At 45.3% G+C, this 22,457-nt stretch overlaps 1 protein-coding gene across 2 annotated transcripts in view; it reads left to right on the top strand.

Moving 5' to 3' along the window:
- LOC128693630 (uncharacterized) overlaps window positions 1-22,457 on the top strand; it is an 805,124-nt gene that overhangs the window by 90,596 nt on the left and 692,071 nt on the right. For both annotated transcript variants that reach the window (XM_070091191.1, XM_070091190.1), the window contains exon 2: window positions 21,110-22,457. This exon is cut by the window's right edge and continues 96 nt beyond it. In XM_070091191.1, coding sequence (XP_069947292.1) covers window positions 21,777-22,457 — 681 coding nt within the window. In that variant the 5' untranslated portion in view covers window positions 21,110-21,776. The remainder of the gene's footprint in view (window positions 1-21,109) is intronic.

Here is a 22,457-nt window from a genome sequence, read left to right as displayed (position 1 = left end):
GTTAAGTTAAACTGCTGGAGGGACTTTATGTGCTTGTAACTATGTGTTTGTCTGTCTGTCTGTTTGTTTTACACGACACATCTGTATATCTTTCTCACTTTTATCTGTCTATTTGAATATCTCTCAGACGGTCTCTGTAACTATTTCTAAGTTTAATTTACTACTTATCACAACAGATATATCCTTAGATTTCGTGCATTACTTTACCAGACAGACAGACAGGCAGACAGACAGGCAGACAGACAGACAGGCAGACAGACAGACACAGGCACACAGACACACAGACACTCAGAGACACAGACACACACACACACACACACACGGACAGACAGACAGACAGACAGATACACACACACACACACACACACACACACACACACACACACACACACACACACACACACACACACACACACACATACACACACACACACACAGTATTTCTTCAGTCACAGAGTAGTCAGGAAGTGGAACAGTTTGAGAAGCGATGTAGTGGAGGCAGGATCCATTCATAGCTTTAAGCAGAGCTATGATAAAGCTCATGGTGCAGGGAGAGTGACCCAGCAGAGGCCAGTGAAGCGGCGGGGCCAGGAACTATGACTCGAGCCCTGCAACCATAACTAGGTGAGTACTACTAGGTGAGTACACACACACACACACACACACACAGAAGTGTCCCTGTTTGTAGATGATGCGAAGTTTATGAGGAGAATTAAATCGGATGAGGATCAGGCAGAACTTCAGAGACCTGGACAGGCTGGAAGCCTGGTCCAGCAACTGGCTACTCGAATTTAACCCAGCCAAATGCAAAGTCATAAAGATCGGGGAAGGGCAAAGAAGACCGGAGACAGAGTATAGGCTAGGTGGCCAAAAACTGCAAACTTCACTCAAGGCAAAGGATCATGGGGTGGGTATAATACCGAACACATCTGAGGCTCGCATCATCCGGATAACTGCTGCAACATATGCGCGCCTGGCAAACCTGAGAATAGTGTTCCCATACCTCAGTAAGGAATCGTTCAAGACACTGTACACCGTGTACGTCAGGCCCATACTGGAGTATGCAGCACAATTTTAGAACAAACACCTGGTCAAGCACGTCAAGTAATTAAAGAAAGTGCTAAGGTTTGCAACAAGACTAGTCCCAGAGCTAAGGGCAATGTTCTACGAAGAAAGGTTAAGGGAAATCGGCCTGACGACACTAAAGGACATTAAGGTTAGGGAAGACATGATAACGACACACAAAATACTGCGAGGAATTGACATGGTGGAGAGAGACAGGATGTTTCAGAGATGGGACACAGAAACAAGAGGTCACAAATTGAAGTTGAAGACTCAGATGAGTCAAAAAGATGTTTGGAAGTATTTTTTTAGTCACAGAGTTGTCAGGAAGTGGAATAGTCTGGCTAGTGACGTAGTGGAGGCAGGAACCATACATAGGTTTAAGACGAAGTGTGATAAAGCTCATGGAGCAGGGAGAGAGAGGACCTAGTAGCAATCAGTGAAGAGGCGGGGCCAGGAACTATGAATCGACCCCTGCAACCACAAATAGGTGAGTACACACACACACACACACACACACACACATAATGACGGCACTGGAGGACAGGAAGAATAGGTGAGACATGATAACGATGTATAAACTACTGAGAGGAGCTGACAAGGTTGACGAGGCCAGAATGTGCCAGAGATATGACACAGCAAGAAAGGGACATAAATTGAAGTTAAAAACACAGAGAAGGAAAAAGAGAGATGTAAAAGTAAACATGAGACCAAGAAAATAATTTTCTTATATAAATATTTCTTCCCTCTTTCTATTATTGTCATCACGAGAGAGACTTTTTAGACGTGTCGATGAAAGGTGCAAAATCCGTCACTCGTTCTTACATTACATCCACTAGTGCAAACAAGCAATTTGAAGCCATGAAAATACACATCATGGTAGCGGCCATGACATCTAAGCCTGTTGATGCTGATGACATCAGCTGACTCGCGACGTCACAGCAACAACAAATATATCGCTAACTGATTGAAGGGAAGCTACGTCGGTGGTAAGGTGAGAGGTGGGTAAAGGACGCAGCCGTGGGATTAGAGGGACAGGAGGGGAGAAAAATAGATATGAAACAGAGGAGGAGACGAGGACGAGAAGAGGCAGCAATGAGAGAGGGAGACACACACACACACACACACACACACACACACACACACACATACACACACACACACACACACACACACACACACAGGGGTCAGTTCTAGGACCAGTGCTGTTTCTGGTATTTGTGAACGACATTACGGAAGGAATAGACTCCGAAGTGTCCCTGTTTGCAGATGACGTGACGTTGATGAGAAGAATTCATTCGATCGAAGACCAGGCAGAACTACAAAGGGATCTGGGCAGGTTGCAGACCTGGTCCAGCAATTGGCTCCTGGAGTTCAACCCCACCAAGCGCAAAGTCATGAAGATTGGGGAAGGGCAAAGATGACCGCAGACGGAATACAGTCTAGGGGGCCAAGGAAAAAGAATCTTGGGGTGAATAAAACACCAAGCACATCTCCTGAAGCGCACATCAACCAAATAACTGCTGCAGCATATGGGCGCCTAGCAAACCTCAGAACAGCATTCCGACACCTTAATAAGGAATCGTTCAGGACCCTGTACACCGTGTACGTTAGGCCCATATTGGAGTATACGGCACCTGTCTGGAACCCACACCTAGCCAAGCACGTAAAGAAACTAGAGAAAGTGCAAAGGTTTGCAACAAGACTAGTCCCAGACCAAAGAGGTATGTTCTACGAGAAGAGGTTAAGGGAAATCAACCTGACGACACTGGAGGACAGGAGAGATAGGGGGGACATGATAACGACATACAAAATACTGAGAGGAATTGACAAGGTGAACAAAGACAGGATGTTCCAGAGATGGGACACAGCAACAAGGGGACACAGTTGGAAGTTGAAGACACAGTTGAATCACAGGGATGTTAGGAAGTATTTCTTCAGCCACAGAGTAGTCGTGAAGAAGTGGAATAGTTTGGGAAGCGATGTAGTGGAGGCAGGATCCATACATAGCTTCAAGCAGAGGTATGATAAAGCTCACGGTTCAGGGAGAGTGACCTAGTAGCGACCAGTGAGGAGGCGGGACCAGGAGCTTGGACTCGACCCCTGCAACCTCAACTAGGTGAGTACAACTAGGTGAGTACACACAAACACACACACACAGAAAGACAGAGAAGAAACCAGACAGACAATAAGTACCTTTGGATTAAGGCTAAAAAGAGAAGACATGAGATTAAACAAAATGAAAAAAATGGAAAGACACAGAGATAAGTGGAAGGAAGAAACAGGAAAGCTTTTTACAAAAAAACCAGGTTTACAAGGTAATTCGATCTGGACGCTTTTGGTTGTCATCTGATCTGCAGTGCTGGGCATCCGAATGTTGTGCGGCTCTTCTTAATGATGTTATTAAGTTCATCATGTCTTGCATGCTTTTCCTTGGATCTACGGCAAACAAGACTATGAAATCGGTCTGCAGATTTTGTGTGTGTGTGTGTGTGTATGTGTGTGTGTGTGTGTTTGTGTGAGTGTGTGTATGTGTGTGTGTGTATGTGTGTGTGTGTGGATGTATGTGTGTGTGGGGTGTGTGTGTGTGTGTGCGTGCTTGTGTGTATGCATATATTTGTACGCTCGTGTGCATATGTCTGTGCGTGCGCCCTCGTGTGTGTATGTGTGTGCGCGCGCGCTCGTGTGTGTGTATGACCCACTTAACTCATTACAATTGTGAACAGGTGTGGACGTATCAGTGGTTCATTACTTTGTAATTTGTTCATGATTGTAATCATGTATAGGAGTGAGGCTGATTCGTTACCTTTGTAACTTGCCATGATTGTGACCAGATCTACCTGGAGTTCATTATCTTTGTAACTAGTTCAGCTATCATAACTTTGGGGTCCAGTCCCTGGACCCATTATGTACCTTCGTAATCTTTTGACTACCGCCCACAAGATGGGTATGGGATGCATAATAAAGATATTAAACTAAAGATTGAGTAGTGCAGATATACACGAGTTCGACGAGGGAAAACTGCAGCAAAGCGAAGAGGAACATAAGTGTGGATGGTCTGAGGGTTGAGGAGTGTGCCAAAGGAGGAATTGGGGATAGCCAACAGGAAATCCCCGGCATGAGGAGCTCTCATTATTAAACGAACTATATCCTTCCCGACAAATTCTGAAACATTATTGACGTTATATTCTCTACTACTGGTCTATCCCTATATATATATATATATATATATATATATATATATATATATATATATATATATATATATATATATATATATATATATACAATATCTAGAGAAAGACAGAATTGAGAGAGAGAGGGAGAGGAACGTGGAGGGGAAGAAGAAAGGAAAATTTGGATAAGCAAAATGGAGATGAGAGAGTAGATTGAATGGCATAGTAAGTGGAGAAAAAGGGAGTGGACAAGAAGAGTGGGGCTTGCAATTGAGGAGACAGCTAGTAAAGACGAAAAAAAGAAGCAATAAGAGGTCCAAGGAGAATGGAAGATTATCACTACCATATATGTAAAAACATGAGAGTAGGATGAGGGGTGGGACGAGGAGGAGGAGGAGGTAGTGGTGTGGAAGATGAAAGGTGGCCAAGCTTGTATGTCTTGGTATGCATCACATTCATCTTAATTCAAACTACCACACTTCCTCATACCTCTTTTTTTGACCTCGCTCTCTCTCTCTCTCTCCGTCACCCCTCTCTCTCTCACCCCTTTCTCCCTCAGGCTTTTCTCTAACCTCTTGCCCTCAACCCTCAATCCCTAAATGACACACTCTCTCTCTCAGTCTTTCTCTCTCTCTCTCTCTGTTTCTGTTTCTCTTTCTCTCTCTCTGTTTGTTTCTCTCTCTCTTTCCCTCTCTTTTTTTTCTCTCTCTCCCTCTTTCTCTCTCACCCCTGTATCATTCCATATTGGTACAGCAAATTCAGCATCACAATGTCCTGCACGTATTATCCACAAAATCTACTACAAGTCTTATCTACAAAATGTACTTCAGGTATTATCTATAAAATATGCTGCAAGTATTATCTGCAAAATCAGCTGTAAAGCTAGTCTCACATTTTCTGTCAACAAGAACATACAAAAACAGTTTTAACTAATGCCTACTGAGAAATAATACCACAATATTTTGGTATTTAAAATCGGCTCGGGTAATAAAATTTTGACGACCCCCCAATAGTATCAAATTTTTTATTTACACACCAAAGTCACTGGAAACCTCAGTAGGGAATAACATAAAAACATCGAATTTCCCAGCATCAAAAATCTCGTATTCATTTTAGATAATCGCCGACATTTATTGTAACTATAGCAAGACTCACTCTGATGCTGTATCTCTTGGCTCTCACAGCTACTATATACCATTCAATTCACTGAGTGTCCTGTGGCCTGATAGGCAACGCTCTCATTTCATACAATGTGTCCATGGTTCGATCCCTGAAAACGGTGGAAACATTGGGCATGTTTCCTTACACCTGCTGTGTCCGTTCACCTAGCAAGCAAGTAGGTACCTGGGTGTTAGTCGACTTGTGTGAGTCTCATCCTGGGGGACAAGATTTAAGGTCCCCAGTGGTAATAAGAAACTGTCCTCAATGACGCACTGGCTTTTTTGGGTTATCCTGGCTGGCTAACTCTTCGGGGTTAAAAATCCGAACAAAATCTTATCTCTTACTGAAGAATTTCTCGACGGAGAGACCGGTTTACAGTGCTCTAAAGGGGCACACATCCACACAAGTTATAGTGACGTTAGGTGTTTGGATCTCTGGGTAGTAAGTGGAATGAACTGGATAAGGTGTACCTGGGATGCACCTGAGAGCAGAGGGTGTCTCGTGGGATAACGCCCCCCTCAGCCAGGTCCATAACCAGGCCTCACAGTGGATCAGGGCCTCATCAACCAGGCTGTTACTGCTAGCTGCACGCAAACCGACGTACGAACCAAATCCCGGATGGTCAGATACTGACTTTAGGTATCTGTCCATCTCCCTCTTGAAGACAGCCGGGGGTCAGCTGGTAATACTCCCTGTGTATGCTTCGAGGCAAATACCATACACAGTTCATGACAGGGCATGTAAGGCCTGGAACCAGTAATGGTTCTGGTTCCTTCTGGTTCCTTCTGCTCACTGGAGGTGAGCAGAAGGAACCAGAAGATAATTTATCCAAGTGTTTTCACAATCACACGGATAAATTGCAGCAGTTGTCCAGTGATTGGCTACTGAAGCTCGGGAAAGGCGAGGTACCTATATATACAGGGAAGGCAGCCGTTCTTGGATTCCCAGGGAAGGCAGCCGTTCTTGGATTCCCAGGGAAGGCAGCCGTTCTTGGATTCCCAGGGAAGGCAGCCGTTCTTGGATTTCCAGGGTCGGCAGCTGTTCTTGGATTCGAACAAAGACGGAGATCTGAAGGAATGCATCTCACTCCTCCATTTCCTTTGAAAATGCTAATTCTACTCTCAAGATAAACCCTTTAACATGCAGCACTGTTGTGAGTCCCACTCAGGGTAAAATCGCTTTAATATGCTTTACAATATACAGATATTTGTCAACAGACTTGTTCTAAGTCCAAGGAACTTGGGCTATGGAAACATGGCTAAAAGTGATGAACGCCTTTATGCTTTATGGACGTAAATTGAAGAAGGCATGTTCAACACGTTATACTCTGGACGCAGATTACAGGAGGTAAGTTCAGCATATAGACAGCCTTCTAGCTTCGTAACCCGATTTATTAGTGTATGCTGCTTAGGTTATATTAGGTTATTTAACGTATATATAACCAATTAAAACTTATGTTTACACCCAATAACTGCAGTATGGATGAAGGAGAGGCTATTTTGATGATTAAACTAACAGGATAATACTCAGCAACTGAGGTCGCGAATATACAGTATTTTTTTTTTTAATGATTTTCAGTTTTTGACAGGACAGAATATTTATCAGTTGAGCGGCCAAAACAGAGATCACGAATGGAAGTTGAATGCGCAGATGAACCACGAGGACCTTAGGAACCAACTTTGATTGTAATAACCGAGGTGGTAGAGACTCAATGCATTGATTCAAGAGGTGATGTGATAGAGCACAAGAAATTAGGTGTCAAATGCACTAGTAGATTAAAGGTTAAGTGGCAACATCAGGAGCTGGAGCTCTGCCACGAGACGCTAATTAGTGAGAAGAGCTTGTTGAGTATACTCAGGTGGAGACAGACAGGCAGATAGGCAGACAGACAGACAGACACAGACAGACAGACAGACAGACACACACACACACACACACACACACACACACACACACACACACACACACACACACACGTCTCCTCACCCCCCCAGACACATTTCCCTCCCCCACAGACCTTTCCCCTCCCCCGCTCTTGCCTTCACTCCCTCCTCCCTCCTATCTTTCTCTCTCCCCCTCCCTCGCGTTTCTCTCTCTCATAGCCTTTTTCCCTCCCCTTCCCCCTACCCTCTCTTTCTTTCTCTCTCTCTATCTCTCTCTCTCTCTCTCTCTCTCTCTCTCTCTCTCTCTCTCTCTCTCTCTCTCTCCTCACTCCCATAACCCTATCCCTCACCCTCCTCTCTCTCTATAGGCTTCTCTCTCCATCTCCCTTTTTCTATATTTCTACCCCTCCCTCGCATTTCTCTCTCTCATAGCCTTTTCCCTCACCCTCCTTTCTCCCTCTCTCTCTCTCTCTCTCCCTCTCTTTCTCCCTCTCTCTACCCTTTCTCTCTCCCCTCACATTTCTCTCTCCCCCTTGGTCTTATCCCTCACCCCCATACTCTCTCCTCTCTCTCCCTCTTTCTACCCTTTCTCTCTCCTCTCTCTCCCTCTTTCTACCCTTTCTCTCTCCTCTCTCTCCCTCTTTCTACCCTTTCTCTCTCCTCTCTCTCCCTCTTTCTACCCTTTCTCTCTCCCCCTCTCACCCTCTCCCTCCTCTAGCCTTCTGTCTGTGGTAATAAATAAAAAAAAAAATGGGTGGCCCTAGAGGACGGAAAACCAGAGATCTGGTAGACGAACCAGGGAGGAAAGACTGGGAGTTAGAGCTCCAAAAAAGGGAGTAAGAGTGGGGAAGGAAGATAGTAGAGCTTGGTAAGAAAATGGAGGAGCGGATAGCTGAAGAGTGCAGGAAGTGGGAAGTACAGGTCTTAGCAGCAGAAGCTAGGATACAGTGCTTAGAAGAGAAACTGAAAAGCCTGAAACAGATTAGAGAGACAAATGACAATTCAGATGTGACATCAGGAAATTTAATGTCAGGCACAGACAAGGGGACGGTAAGCAACAACGGAGACATGCCGTACGTGAAGGCCCTATCAGACCCACGTGGGGCCAGGGAAAAGACGAGGAGCACACTAAGATCAAATGACAGGTCCGAAGACAATGAAGGTATGCTATATGCAGAGATTCTAACAGCCAACTGCAGTAGCAAGGGACAGCTGGTCATGAAAGACAGTTCACTGAGAATAGAAGTTTCAGATATGACAGGGACTGAAGGCAAGAACATGTCAATGGAAGGAAATAAAATGCCTCAGAGGAAGCAGATGGAGACTCAGTGGGAGGAGGAAAGGGCGAGGTCAGTTTTTGTGTACGGGCTCCAAGAAGCCAAGGGGGACAACTTTGAAGAAATAAAACTGGAGGAGAAAAAAATGATTGAAGGCATCATGAAAACAATAGGTGAGGGCGATATGACCCAGGTGACAAATTTTCAGAGAATTGGGTGGTTTGCGAGTGGAAGGATACGGCCTGTCAAAGTAATTTTCAAGGAAGAATCAGTTCGAACCAGGATTCTGCAAGAGAAAGCAAGACTGAGGGACAATCAGGGGTACCAGAGAGTATACCTCGACCGCGACAGAACACAAGAAGAAAGGACTACACTGAAAGAGAGGGTACAGAGACGCAAGGAGGAACGAGAGGCAATGACGAAGATGAGCAGGACCCAGACACAGGAGGAAGGGCAAACACACCCCACAGAATCTCCCACCAAAAGACTCCAACCGCGACATTCCCAACGCAACTGAGCAACCTATACTACAACCCACTCACTGTTCCCTCTGCCACCAACCCCCATATCACAAACCTCACCCCAACAGCTGTCCCTTATGGGCATTCTGACCCCACCTCCATCATCACAAACCCCACCTACACCACAGCCCCATATAGGCCCCCACCAAGGCTCTCGCTCCCCCAACCCCAATATTCTTGCATGACCACAATGATAGAAAAGAAACTGAAAGTTTGGTACACAAACGCGGATGGAATAACGAATAAACATGAGGAGTGGAACGAAAGAATCAGTGAAAAATCCCCAGACATCATAGCAGTCACAGAAACAAAACTCGCTGAGACAATAACAGACACAATCTTCCCAACGGGATATCAGATCCTGAGGAAAGATAGAAGGAGTAGAGGGGGAGGAGGGGTTGCACTGCTCATAAAACACCGATGGGGATTTGAGGAAATGGAAGGCATGGACATGATTGGAGAAAGAGACTACATTGTAGGTACAATTCAGTCCGGAGAACATAAAGTAGTCATTGGAGTGATGTATAACCCACCACAGAACTGCAGGAGGCCAAGAGAGGAGTATGAAGAAAACAACAGGGTGATGGTGGACACACTGGCTGAGGTGGCAAGAAGAGCTCACTCGAGCAGAGCAAAGTTACTGGTAATGGGCGATTTCAACCACAGGGAGATCGACTGGGAAAACCTGGAGCCACATGGGGGTCCCGAAACATGGAGAGCCAAGATGATGGATGTGGTACTTGAAAACCTCATGCATCAACATGTCAGGGACACAAGCAGAGAGGGGAGGATGAGCCAGCAAGACTGGATCTTGTGTTCACCCTGAGCAGTTCAGACATTGAGGACATCACTTACGAGAGGCCCCTTGGAGCTAGCGATCACGTGGTTCTGAGTTTTGATTATATAGTAGAGTTACAAGTGGAGAAGGTAACAGGAACTGAGGGGGACAGGCCAAACTATAAAAGGGGGGACTACACAGGTATGAGAAACTTCCTGCAGGAGGTTCAGTGGGACAGAGAAATGGTAGGAAAATCAGTAAACGAGATGATGGATTATGTGGCAACAAAGTGCAAGGAGGCAGAGGAAAGGTTTGTTCCCAAGGAAAACAGAAATAATAGGAAGACCAAAACGAGTCCTTGGTTTACCCGAAGGTGTAGGGAGGCAAAAACTAAGTGCAACAGAGAATGGAAAAGGTACAGGAGGCATAGGACCCAGGAAAACAAGGAGATTAGTAGAAGAGCCAGAAACGAGTATGCACAGATAAGGAGGGAGGCCCAGTGACAGTATGAAAACGACATAGCATCGAAAGTCAAATCTGACCCGAAACTGCTGTATAGCCACATTAGGAGGAAGACAACAGTCAAGGACCAGGTGATAAGGCTGAGGAAAGAAGGTGGAGAACTCACAAGAAACGATCAAGAGGTATGCGAGGAGCTCAACACGAGATTTAAGGAAGTATTTACAGTAGAGACAGGAAGGACTCTGAGGGGACAGACCAGAAGGGACACCAGCAAGGAATACACCAACAAGTGTTGGACGACATACATACAGATGAGGAGGAGGTGAAGAAACTGCTAAGGGACATCGATACCTCAAAGGCAATGGGACCAGACAACATCTCCACGTGGGTCCTTAGAGAGGGAGCAGATATGTTGTGCGTGCCACTTACCACAATCTTCAACACGTCCCTGGAAACTGGGCAACTACCTGAGGTATGGAAGACGGCAAATGTAGTTCCCATTTTTAAAAAAGGAGACAGAAAAGAGGCACTAAACTATAGACCTGTGTCATTGACGTGTATAGTATGCAAAGTTATGGAGAAGATTATCAGGAGGAGAGTGGTGGAGCACCTGGAACTGAACAAGAGTATAAATGCCAACCAGCACGGATTCATGGAAGGCAAATCCTGTGTCACAAACCTTCTGGAGTTTTATGATAAAATAACAGAAGTAAGACACGAGAGAGAGGGGTGGGTTGATTGCATCTTCTTGGACTGCAAGAAGGCCTTTGACACAGTTCCTCACAAGAGATTAGTGCAGAAGCTAGAGCATCAGGCGCATATAACAGGAAGGGCACTGCAATGGATCAGAGAATACCTGACAGGGAGGCAATAACGAGTCATGGTACGTAATGATGTATCACAGTGGGCACCTGTGACGAGCGGGGTCCCACAGGGGTCGGTCCTAGGACCAGTGCTATTTTTGGTATATGTGAACGACATGATGGAAGGGTTAGACTCAGAAGTGTCCCTGATTGCAGACGATGTGAAGTTAATGAGGAGAATTAAATCTGATGAGGACCAGGCAGGACTTCAAAGAGACCTGGACAGACTGGACACCTGGTCCAGCAAATGGCTTCTCGAATTTAATCCTACCAAATGCAAAGTCATGAAGATAGGGGAAGGGCACAGAAGACCACAGACAGAGTATAGGCTAGGTGGCCAAAGACTGCAAACCTCACTCAAGGAGAAAGATCTTGGGGTGAGTATAACACCGAGCATGTCTCCGGAAGCACACATCAATCAGATAACTGCTGCAGCATATGGGCGCCTGGCAAACCTGAGAACAGCATTCCGATACCTTAGTAAGGAATCGTTCAAGACACTGTACACCGTGTATGTCAGGCCCATACTGGAGTATGCAGCACCTGTTTGGAACCCGCACTTGATAAAGCACGTCAAGAAACTAGAGAAAGTACAAAGGTTTGCGACAAGGTTAGTTCCAGAGCTAAGGGGAATATCCTATGAAGAAAGATTAAGGGAAATCGGCCTGACGACACTGGAGGACAGGAGAGTCAGGGGAGACATGATAACGACATATAAAATACTGCGTGGAATAGACAAGGTGGACAAAGACAGGATGTTCCAGGGAGGGGACACAGAAACAAGAGGCCACAATTGGAAGTTGAAGACACAAATGAGTCAGAGAGATATTAGGAAGTATTTCTTCAGTCATAGAGTTGTAAGGCAGTGGAAAAGCCTAGAAATTGACGTAGTGGAGGCAGGAACCATACACAGTTTTAAGACGAGGTTTGATAAAGCTCATGGAGCGGGGAGAGAGAGGGCCCAGTAGCAACCGGTGAAGAGGCGGGGCCAGGAGCTAAGACTCGACCCCTGCAACCACAAATAGGTGAGTACAAATAGATGAGAACACACACACACACACACACATACACACACACACACACACACACACACACACACACATAGTGTAGTGTGTGTTGGGATGGTGTGATAGGTTGTATGGTTCTGAGAGTAGTTGTGTGTGTGCTTGCCCTTGCTGTTCTGTCCTGCTCTGACTGACCTCTGCTGATTCCCTCCTTGTCTCTTTTCCTAGCTCCTTTCGTTTTTTTGTCCTCTCCCTCAGCTGCTGTCGTTCTGATTTTGTTCTGTCTCTGTCTAGGAACACCCTCTTGTACTCTTCCGAGTATTTCAATCGTGGATCCTCCAAGAGAAACCACGATTGAAATACTCGGAAGAGTACAAGAGGGTGTTCCTAGACAGAGACAGAACAAAATCAGAACGACAGCAGCTGAGGGAGAGGACAAAAAAACGAAAGGAGCTAGGAAAAGAGACAAGGAGGGAATCAGCAGAGGTCAGTCAGAGCAGGACAGAACAGCAAGGGCAAGCACACACACAACTACTCTCAGAACCATACAACCTATCACACCATCCCAACACACACTACAATCCATACCCACAGCCTCCACCCAACATCGAGCTATAGAATCCCACAGTATGCCACCAGGTCTCCCACCCCCACAGGCCCCCCAAACCACAGTGTTGGAAAGGAAACTGAAGGTATGGTACACAAACGCTGATGGAATAACAAATAAGTGGGAGGAGTGGCACGAAAGAGTCAAAGAAGCATCACCGGACATCATAGCTCTTACAGAAACCAAGCTTACAGGTATGATAACAGATGCCATCTTTCCAACGGGATACCAAATCCTGAGGAAAGACAGAGGGAACAGGGGGGGTGGAGGAGTGGCGTTGCTGATCAAAAATCGCTGGAATTTTGATGAGCTGGAGAGAGGAGATAGCGGAGAAGAAAGTGATTACATAGTGGGAACACTTCACTCTGGAGGTCCCAAGGTGGTAATAGCAGTGATGTATAACCCACCACAGAACAGCAGGAGGCCAAGGCAAGAGTACGACGAGAGCAATAGAGCGATGGTTGACACACTGGCTAGAGCGGCCAGAAGAGCTCATGCATGCAGTGCAAAGCTCCTGATCATGGGGGACTTTAACCACAAGGAGATCGATTGGGAGAACTTGGACCCACATGGGGGCCAAGATACATGGAGGGCTAAGATGATGGAGGTGGTACTGGAGAACTTCATGTACCAACACGTAAGGGACACTACAAGAGAGAGAGGAGAGGATGAACCAGCAAGGCTGGACTTAGTATTCACCTTCAGTAGTGCAGATATCGAGGACATCACATATGAAAGACCCCTTGGGGCCAGTGACCATGTGGTTTTAAGCTTCGAATACACAGTAGAGCTACAAGTGGAGGGAGAAGCAGGAAGGCCAGGACGAATGAAGCCAAACTACAAGAAAGGGGACTACACAGGAATGAGGAACTACCTGAACGGGGTTCAGTGGGACAGAGAACTGGCAGGGAAGCCAGTTAATGAGATGATGGAATATGTAGCAACAAAATGCAAGGAGGCTGAGGAGAGGTTTGTACCCAAGGGTAACAGGAGTAATGAAAAAGCCAGGATGAGCCCATGGTTTACCCAAAGGTGCAGGGAGGCAAAAACCAAGTGTGCTAGGGAATGGAAGAAATATAGAAGGCAAAGGACCCAGGAGAATAAGGAGAACAGTCGTAGAGCCAGAAACGAATATGCACAGATAAGAAGGGAGGCCCAAAGACAATATGAAAATGACATAGCAGCGAAAGCCAAATCTGACCCGAAACTGTTGTACAGCCACATCAGGAGGAAAACAACAGTCAAGGACCAGGTAATCAGGCTAAGGAAGGAAGGAGGAGAGACAACAGGAAATGACCGTGAAGTATGTGAAGAACTCAACAAGAGATTCAAAGAAGTGTTCACAGAGGAGACAGAAGGGACTCCAGAAAGACGGAGAGGTGGGGCACACCACCAAGTGCTGGACACAGTGCACACAACCGAGGAAGAAGTGAAGAGGCTTCTGAGTGAGCTAGATACCTCAAAGGCAATGGGGCCAGATAACATCTCCCCATGGGTATTGAGAGAGGGAGCAGAGGCGCTATGTGTACCCCTAACAACAATATTCAATACATCTATCGAAACAGGGAGATTGCCTGAGGCATGGAAGACAGCAAATGTAGTCCCAATCTTTAAAAAAGGAGACAGACATGAAGCGTTAAACTACAGACCAGTGTCACTGACATGTATAGTATGCAAAATCATGGAGAAGATTATCAGGAGAAGAGTGGTGGAACACCTAGAAAGGAATGATCTCATCAACAGCAGCCAGCATGGTTTCAGGGACGGGAAATCCTGTGTCACAAACCTACTGGAGTTCTATGACATGGTGACAGCAGTAAGACAAGAGAGAGAGGGGTGGGTGGATTGCATTTTCTTGGACTGCAAGAAGGCGTTTGACACAGTTCCCCACAAGAGATTGGTGCAAAAACTGGAGGACCAAGCAGGGATAACAGGGAAGGCACTACAATGGATCAGGGAATACTTGTCAGGAAGACAGCAGCGAGTCATGGTACGTGGCGAGGTGTCAGAGTGGGCACCTGTGACCAGCGGGGTCCCGCAGGGGTCAGTCCTAGGACCAGTGCTGTTTCTGGTATTTGTGAACGACATGACGGAAGGAATAGACTCTGAGGTGTCCCTGTTTGCAGATGACGTGAAGTTGATGAGAAGAATACACTCGATCGAAGACCAGGCAGAACTACAAAGGGATCTGGACAGGCTGCAGACCTGGTCCAGCAATTGGCTCCTGGAGTTCAATCCCACCAAGTGCAAAGTCATGAAGATTGGGGAAGGGCAAAGAAGGCCGCAGACGGAGTACAGTCTAGGGGGTCAGAGACTACAAACCTCACTCAAGGAAAAAGATCTTGGGGTGAGTATAACACCAGGCACATCTCCTGAAGCGCACATCAACCAAATAACTGCTGCAGCATATGGGCGCCTAGCAAACCTCAGAACAGCATTCCGACATCTTAATAAGGAATCGTTCAGGACCCTGTACACCGTATACGTTAGGCCCATATTGGAGTATGCGGCACCAGTTTGGAACCCACACCTAGCCAAGCACGTAAAGAAACTAGAGAAAGTGCAAAGGTTTGCAACAAGACTAGTCCCAGAGCTAAGAGGTATGTCCTACGAGGAGAGGTTAAGGGAAATCAACCTGACGACACTGGAGGACAGGAGAGATAGGGGGGACATGATAACGACATACAAAATACTGAGGGGAATTGACAAGGTGGACAAAGACAGGATGTTCCAGAGTTTGGACACAGCAACAAGGGGACACAGTTGGAAGCTAAAGACACAGATGAATCACAGGGATGTTAGGAAGTATTTCTTCAGCCACAGAGTAGTCAGTAAGTGGAATAGTTTGGGAAGCGATGTAGTGGAGGCAGGATCCATACATAGCTTTAAGCAGAGGTATGATAAAGCTCACGGCTCGGGGAGAGTGACCTAGTAGCGATCAGTGAAGAGGCGGGGCCAGGAGCTCGGACTCGACCCCCGCAACCTCAACTAGGTGAGTACAACTAGGTGAGTACATACACACACACACACAGGCAGGATCCATACATAGCTTTAAGCAGAGGTATGATAAAGCTCACGGTTCAGGGAGATTGACCTAGTAGCGATCAGTGAAGAGGCGGGGCCAGGAGCTCGGACTCGACCCCCGCAACCTCAACTAGGTGAGTACAACTAGGTGAGTACACATACACACACACACACACACACACACACACACACACACACACACACACACACACACACACACACACAGGAGGGTGGCAGGTAAATATCAGAGAGGTCTTTTTAAAGAAGACAGGCAGCGAGTTCAGACACGCAAAAAAAGCCATTATGTATGTGTTACTTATACAATAAAAAAAGAAACAGTGTGTCGTTACTTCTCGTGTCACTGCTGTCTTAGTAAACACAGTGTCAAAGTTTTTGTGTAGACAACTGCAGGGGTGACCAGTAGCTCACTGGTTAAATCGTTCGGCTAATAACTGAAAAGAACTGGGTTCGATTCCCGAGCAGTTTATGTATACTATACATTTGTGGGTGGAATACTAGACGGTGTTTCATAACTTAGATAAGTTGGGATTCTGACATTAACTGAAATAGAAAAATAGTTCTTGATCTGTGAAATTAACTCGGTAGCATAAAAGCGACTGTTGGCTTGTGTGTAAAGATAAGGTTTTCTCTAGTTTGACTGAGAAGTCAGTGATGCATCAGCAAGCAGAACCCACGTGTCAAGTTAATTTCACCCTATTTGTTGTTACCAGTTTATTGGGCAGGGAAAGAAAGCTTGTCAAGAGTTTGCAATAAGATGACCGGTTCAGTGATGCTGGCTCTATGGCAGAGGCCAGGTATAGAAGGTCATGAATGGCCCTGTGGCTGGCCGTGGCAGCAGCATCAACGTTGACTCAGTAGTCTGAGTCCCCCTTTCGTTGATTCTGCTTTTATGATAGAAATAAGAACCTCACATATGACAGAGCCGTACTTCGTCACGATATTTATACAGCCCCGCCTCAAACCGTATGCAAAGAACCGTTGTTTTAACAGTCTAATAATAAAGTGGCGCCACTAGACGTGTCTCGCCTTTTTTTCATTTGTTATACGCTCATATCAATTTATTTGTTCTAAATTTGATATATATATATTTACTGAGGATACTCACATGACGAATATTATTGCTTTAGCATTAATTTTTCTGGAGTCGGGCCATAGAAAGGATAAAAATGGAGAGGGGGAAAGACAGGAAGATAAGATAGAGCAGAGAGGAAAAAAAAGTCATGGGTTGACAGGAAGAGATGCAAGAAAGATTAGTGGCCTGACCACTTTGCGTGAGTTTTAAACGAACGGCTTTTTTATCACATAGTAACGAGATTTGTAAACTTTCCTTGTCTTCTAACTTAAAATTCTACGTCTTGCATTGTGTAGAGAAATAAGCATAATTGAGTACGCATTCCAGCCCTCTATGATATGCATTGGTAAAATTTGTTAGCAAATTATATAGAACCAGCTTCATTCCACTGCAGATGCCATTAACGAAGATATATGAATTCCTCGTTCCTCTCAGTGATAATTATAATCAGGCAGAGAGTTGACTTGTGGTTGGGATTACATTGTCTGTGAAGTCTCTGAGTGGTTGAGCTCACTCAGACCTCCACAACCCCACAAATGTTGCCTGAGGCACGTGTGGAGGGATTCATCTGGTGCCTGAGACATGAATGGAGAATACAGTATGTCTGCTGCCAGAGACAAGTGTGTAAGAATACAGGTGTTGATTTAGGCAGGTATGTAGGAATACACCTGTTGCATATAAGAACACTTGTGCTACCGGATGCACTAGTAGAAATACACCTGCTCTCTGAGGCAGGTATACATGTACACACATGATTTGGTGAGTCACGAACATATATTCCACGAGGCAGACGTGCAGAAAGACCTTCTGTTGCCTGAAACTTATTTGTAGAAACACATCTGTTGCTTGAAGCAAGTGTTAAGAAACACATCTGTTGCTTGAAGCAAGTGTTGAGAAACACATCTGTTGCTTGAAGCAAGTGTTGAGAAACACACCTGCTACTTGAAGCAAGTGTTAAGATGCACACCTGCTGCTTGAAGCAACTGGGAAGACACACGCCTGCTGCCTGTCGTTTGTCTGTAAGAGCACACCTGTTGCCTAAAATAGATATAGCTCCATTTCCGTGTATCAAGAACCCTTCACCACCATCAAGGTCCAATCAAAGAACCCATCACATAGCCATGAACTTCACTGTTTCCCAGTGACAAAATATTTCCTGCTCTATACGATTGTCAGAAAACATTTTGCTGCGAAGGCAGATTGGGGATACAACCCGCGATCTGAGAGTCATAAAACTCCAGACCGACGCGTGAGCCACTGAGCCAGCTGGCTACAATAAGATTCATCCAACTATGGTGTATAAATATACCTAGTTGGATGAATCTTATTGTAGCCAGCTAGCCCAGTGGCTAACGCGTCGGTCTGGGGTCTTATGATCTTCATCACCTTGTATGTAGTGTATACCGTTGATACACTAATAACTGGATATATTTCGGTCGCTGGGTGATCGGCGGAAGGTTATGATTGTAATAATACTAATAATAACCCAATGATATTAGTCAACATAAAATTGAACAGAAGGGAACCTGCATTTGCAGGTATTACAGACCTCTCTTTTGTACCTGTGTTCGTGATATTGCGTTTTTTTTAAGAAAGTTCAGTTTGACATGCTTTTGTAAATAATTGAGAAATTCATTCCTTCACATCCTAGACTGAAACTAAAATACTCTCAGTTGAGATACAGTATCACTTAGTGCTTAAACCCTCCATAAGAGGTATTTTTCAGTTATGACACGGAAACCAATTAATAAAACTAACAGTGTAAGGTGGAAGTTGTTTTCTTTCAATTGCACCCACCACAGACAGTTTGTAGCGTATCAGAAAAGACATTCTTTAGTAATTGACGTGAATCCAACGATTCCAATTTTTTTTAACAATTCCAGTAATGAGGCAGATTATGTACCTACACAGTCTAAACTTACAGACTGTCGTCCATGGTATGGAATGCTTCAACATTTTGAAGCCAGTCAGACGAGGTATTCTTTAATTATTGAATGGAAATTAATGTCACTATTTATTTTATAAAGTTGGCAAATTGAGACTTAAGGAGATGAAAAAAAAATAATGCGGAAGTTCCTCTCTGGAAAACACACCAAAGCTGAAAATTTTAAGCCGATGAGAGGAGGCAGTCAGCAGATATCGTATAGATTCCGGCTATTCTAATTTTTTTCAGTAATTTAGTATGTTGGCAAATTTTCCCGGATACAAACTGAACTTATAAGCTACGATCTGCCTTCACAATGCATCAGGTATTAAATATTAAGACACCTAATTCTATTTACTGTGAGTTTAAAGGACAAAAACTTCACACGGACCGGGCCGCGGGGGTGCTGACCCCCGCCGCCCGGGGTTCAACGGATTACATTCACCAATAAAAATCCCAATAATCTAATCAGAATTCACCTTACATGAACATTTGAAGGCGTTCAGAAAAGGCTTTCTTAAGTTATCGCACGGAAACGAAGCATCAGTAGTGGGGCAACATAACTTAGATCATGGGACACCTGCACGGAGTGGGGCAACAACTTAGATCATGGGACACCTGCACGGAGTGGGGCAACATAACTTTGATCATGGAACACCTGCACGGAGTGGGGCAACATAACTTTGATCATGGAACACCTGCACAGAGTGGGACAACATAACTTTGATCATGGAACACCTGCACGGAGTGGGGCAACATAACTTTGATCATGGGACACCTGCACAGAGTGGGACAACATAACTTTGTTCATGGAACACCTGCACGGAGTGGGGCATCATAACTTTGATCATGGAACACCTGCACGGAGTGGGGCAACATAACTTTGATCATGGAACACCTGCACGGAGTGGGGCAACATAACTTTGATCATGGAACACCTGCACGGAGTGGGGCAACATAACTTTGATCATGGGACACCTGCACAGAGTGGGGCAACATAACTTTGATCATGGAACACCTGCACGGAGTGGGGCAACATAACTTTGATCATGGAACACCTGCACGGAGTGGGGCAACATAACTTTGATCATGGGACACCTGCACAGAGTGGGGCAACATAACTTTGATCATGGAACACCTGCACGGAGTGGGGCAACATAACTTTGATCATGGAACACCTGCACGGAGTGGGGCAACATAACTTTGATCATGGAACACCTGCACGGAGTGGGGCAACATAACTTTGATCATGGAACACCTGCACGGAGTGGGGCAACATTACTTTGATCATGGAACACCTGCACGGAGTGGGGCAACATAACTTTGATCATGGGACACCTGCACAGAGTGGGGCAACATAACTTTGATCATGGAACACCTGCACGGAGTGGGGCAACATAACTTTGATCATGGAACACCTGCACGGAGTGGGACAACGTAACTTTGATCATGGAACACCTGCACGGAGTGGGGCAACATAACTTTGATCATGGGACACCTGCACAGAGTGGGGCAACATAACTTTGATCATGGAACACCTGCACGGAGTGGGGCAACATAACTTTGATCATGGAACACCTGCACGGAGTGGGACAACGTAACTTTGATCACGGGACACCTGCACGGAAAAAATCTTAAACAAAATGCCTTTAGTTACAGTTCCTGAGGATATCTGCTCTATCATACTTCCTTTTTATGGACATCTAAGTTACATTATTAAATGTAACTTAGATGTCCATAAATAACCGCAAGCTAGTTACCCACGAGTCTAATTCAAATTAATTTTTTTAACCTTTTCCTTAATAGAGTAAACCAACTTTGAAAATTTGAAGTCGATTGCATTTAGTGTTTTCAAATTATAAACAAAGGATTGTAGGTTAAACAAGTAGAAAAAATAAATAAATCAGATAGCCACTGAAATGTGCCTCTTCGTGGGATACCTAAATAGACGAATTGATATCCCTCAGAAAAAAATGGTGTTATGAAAACGAGTATCCAAATCCTTTCTTCTAGTTCCCTTTATCAAAACTTGAAAACTAACTCAAGACTGGAACTTAGAAATTTATCTTGGCAGTACCTATTATATAATTGGTTCAGAAAACCGATAAGTTGATGACCCTTTAAACTATATGTTAATATTGTGTATTAATTTTCACGGGGTACTAGCTAAAATAATATCTGTATTAGTTTCGCCTATGTAACAGAACTGCCAACACATTGTCACATAGGTGTCCTAACGAAAATAATGTTTCTAAAGCTGTATTTCTCCTGCAGCTGTGTGGCATCGGACGTGTGGGAGGATGAGGCGTGTGCAGCGCTAACAGAAGAGCAGAGGCAGTACCTCACCCTGTAGTCCGTCTCCTTCAGTTGCTAAGAGGGTTCCTTCTCACAACTCGTCCAAAATCCTCCAGAGCTAAAATAAAAAAAAAAAAAAAAAAAACTGTTTTGCTTTCATTTTAAAATGTCAAAAAGCGAGTCTATATATCAAAAGTACATTTGTGTCTGTGTGTAAAAGAGAAAAATAATATTTTGATCTGGTGCGAATCATTGTGTGATAAACATTAATCCTATTGTCACTATGGTGTCAGCCCGGGTCGGTGATGGCCTCTGGTGAAAGTGGGTTTTATATCCTGGGAAGCTTTCCCATTTTCCATTAGACTTCACCATCTTAAAAGATGAATACCTCCACTTCAGAGACTTTGAAAATGGTGGTGTAAAAGCCAAGGATATCGCGGAAATGGAGGCGAGTTGTGAAAGCAGTGAAAGTTAAAGGTGAAGGGAGACGCCAATGCATACGCGGTCAGTCCACAGCTTCTCCACGATATACTCCTCTCCCTACCTGGATATGACTTGATATGACTTGGAGATGACCCAGAGTGCTCTTTCCAGTTAATAAGATTATGCTGAACTGGAAACTACCCCAACCGGACTCTTCGCTGTCATGAGGCGTCTTCTCCTCGCCTTCCTCTTCTCCACTTTTATTCTCTTATCCTATACCGCTGCTTCTGTTGTTGGAGGCAGGGGCGGGGGAAGAAGTCGTCCCGGCGGCCATCATGATGAGTCCCAGATGTCACAATCAGAGGCGCCGTGGGGAGCAAAATTATCAGAAGCCCCGACCGATGACACCCATCTCCTGACCAGCATGCTTCAGACTTCACACAAAGAAATCCATTTAGACGACTCGTCGTCTCCCGCTGTTCCCTCCGCCACCGTACCGAACGCCAGCTCCACCAGACGCCTCTTCCCTACGGCGAGAAAGGAAACCTCAACCGCGATTTCGTCCTCCAGTATTTCCTCCCTCACCAACGAGACACGCCCTACAGAAAATGCGCATCAAACATCCGCCAAACCAAATGTCCAGATGCCTCCCGACACTGCCGCCGTTGCCCTGAAGAACTCAACCCCAGTGTACCGCCTAGGAGCTGTCTTTGAGCCGGAACACATCCAGAGCCTCTCCTCCGTTTTCTTCCAGTCGCTCCAAGAACAGAATCGCCTCATCGGTGGCGCCTACCGCTTAGAGGGCGTCGTCATAGAAACACCTGCACTCACTGTCAACGCTCTCAAGGGTGCTTGCGAGACCTTGAAACTTGAGAGTGTGGGCGTGGGCGTGGCGGTGGGAGTG

The sequence above is a fragment of the Cherax quadricarinatus genome, chromosome 34, assembly GCF_038502225.1.
Source record: "Cherax quadricarinatus isolate ZL_2023a chromosome 34, ASM3850222v1, whole genome shotgun sequence".
Taxonomy (NCBI): domain Eukaryota; kingdom Metazoa; phylum Arthropoda; class Malacostraca; order Decapoda; family Parastacidae; genus Cherax; species Cherax quadricarinatus.
The sequence above is the reverse complement of the archived record's forward strand: the minus strand, read 5'-3'. Positions and strand labels throughout refer to the sequence as shown.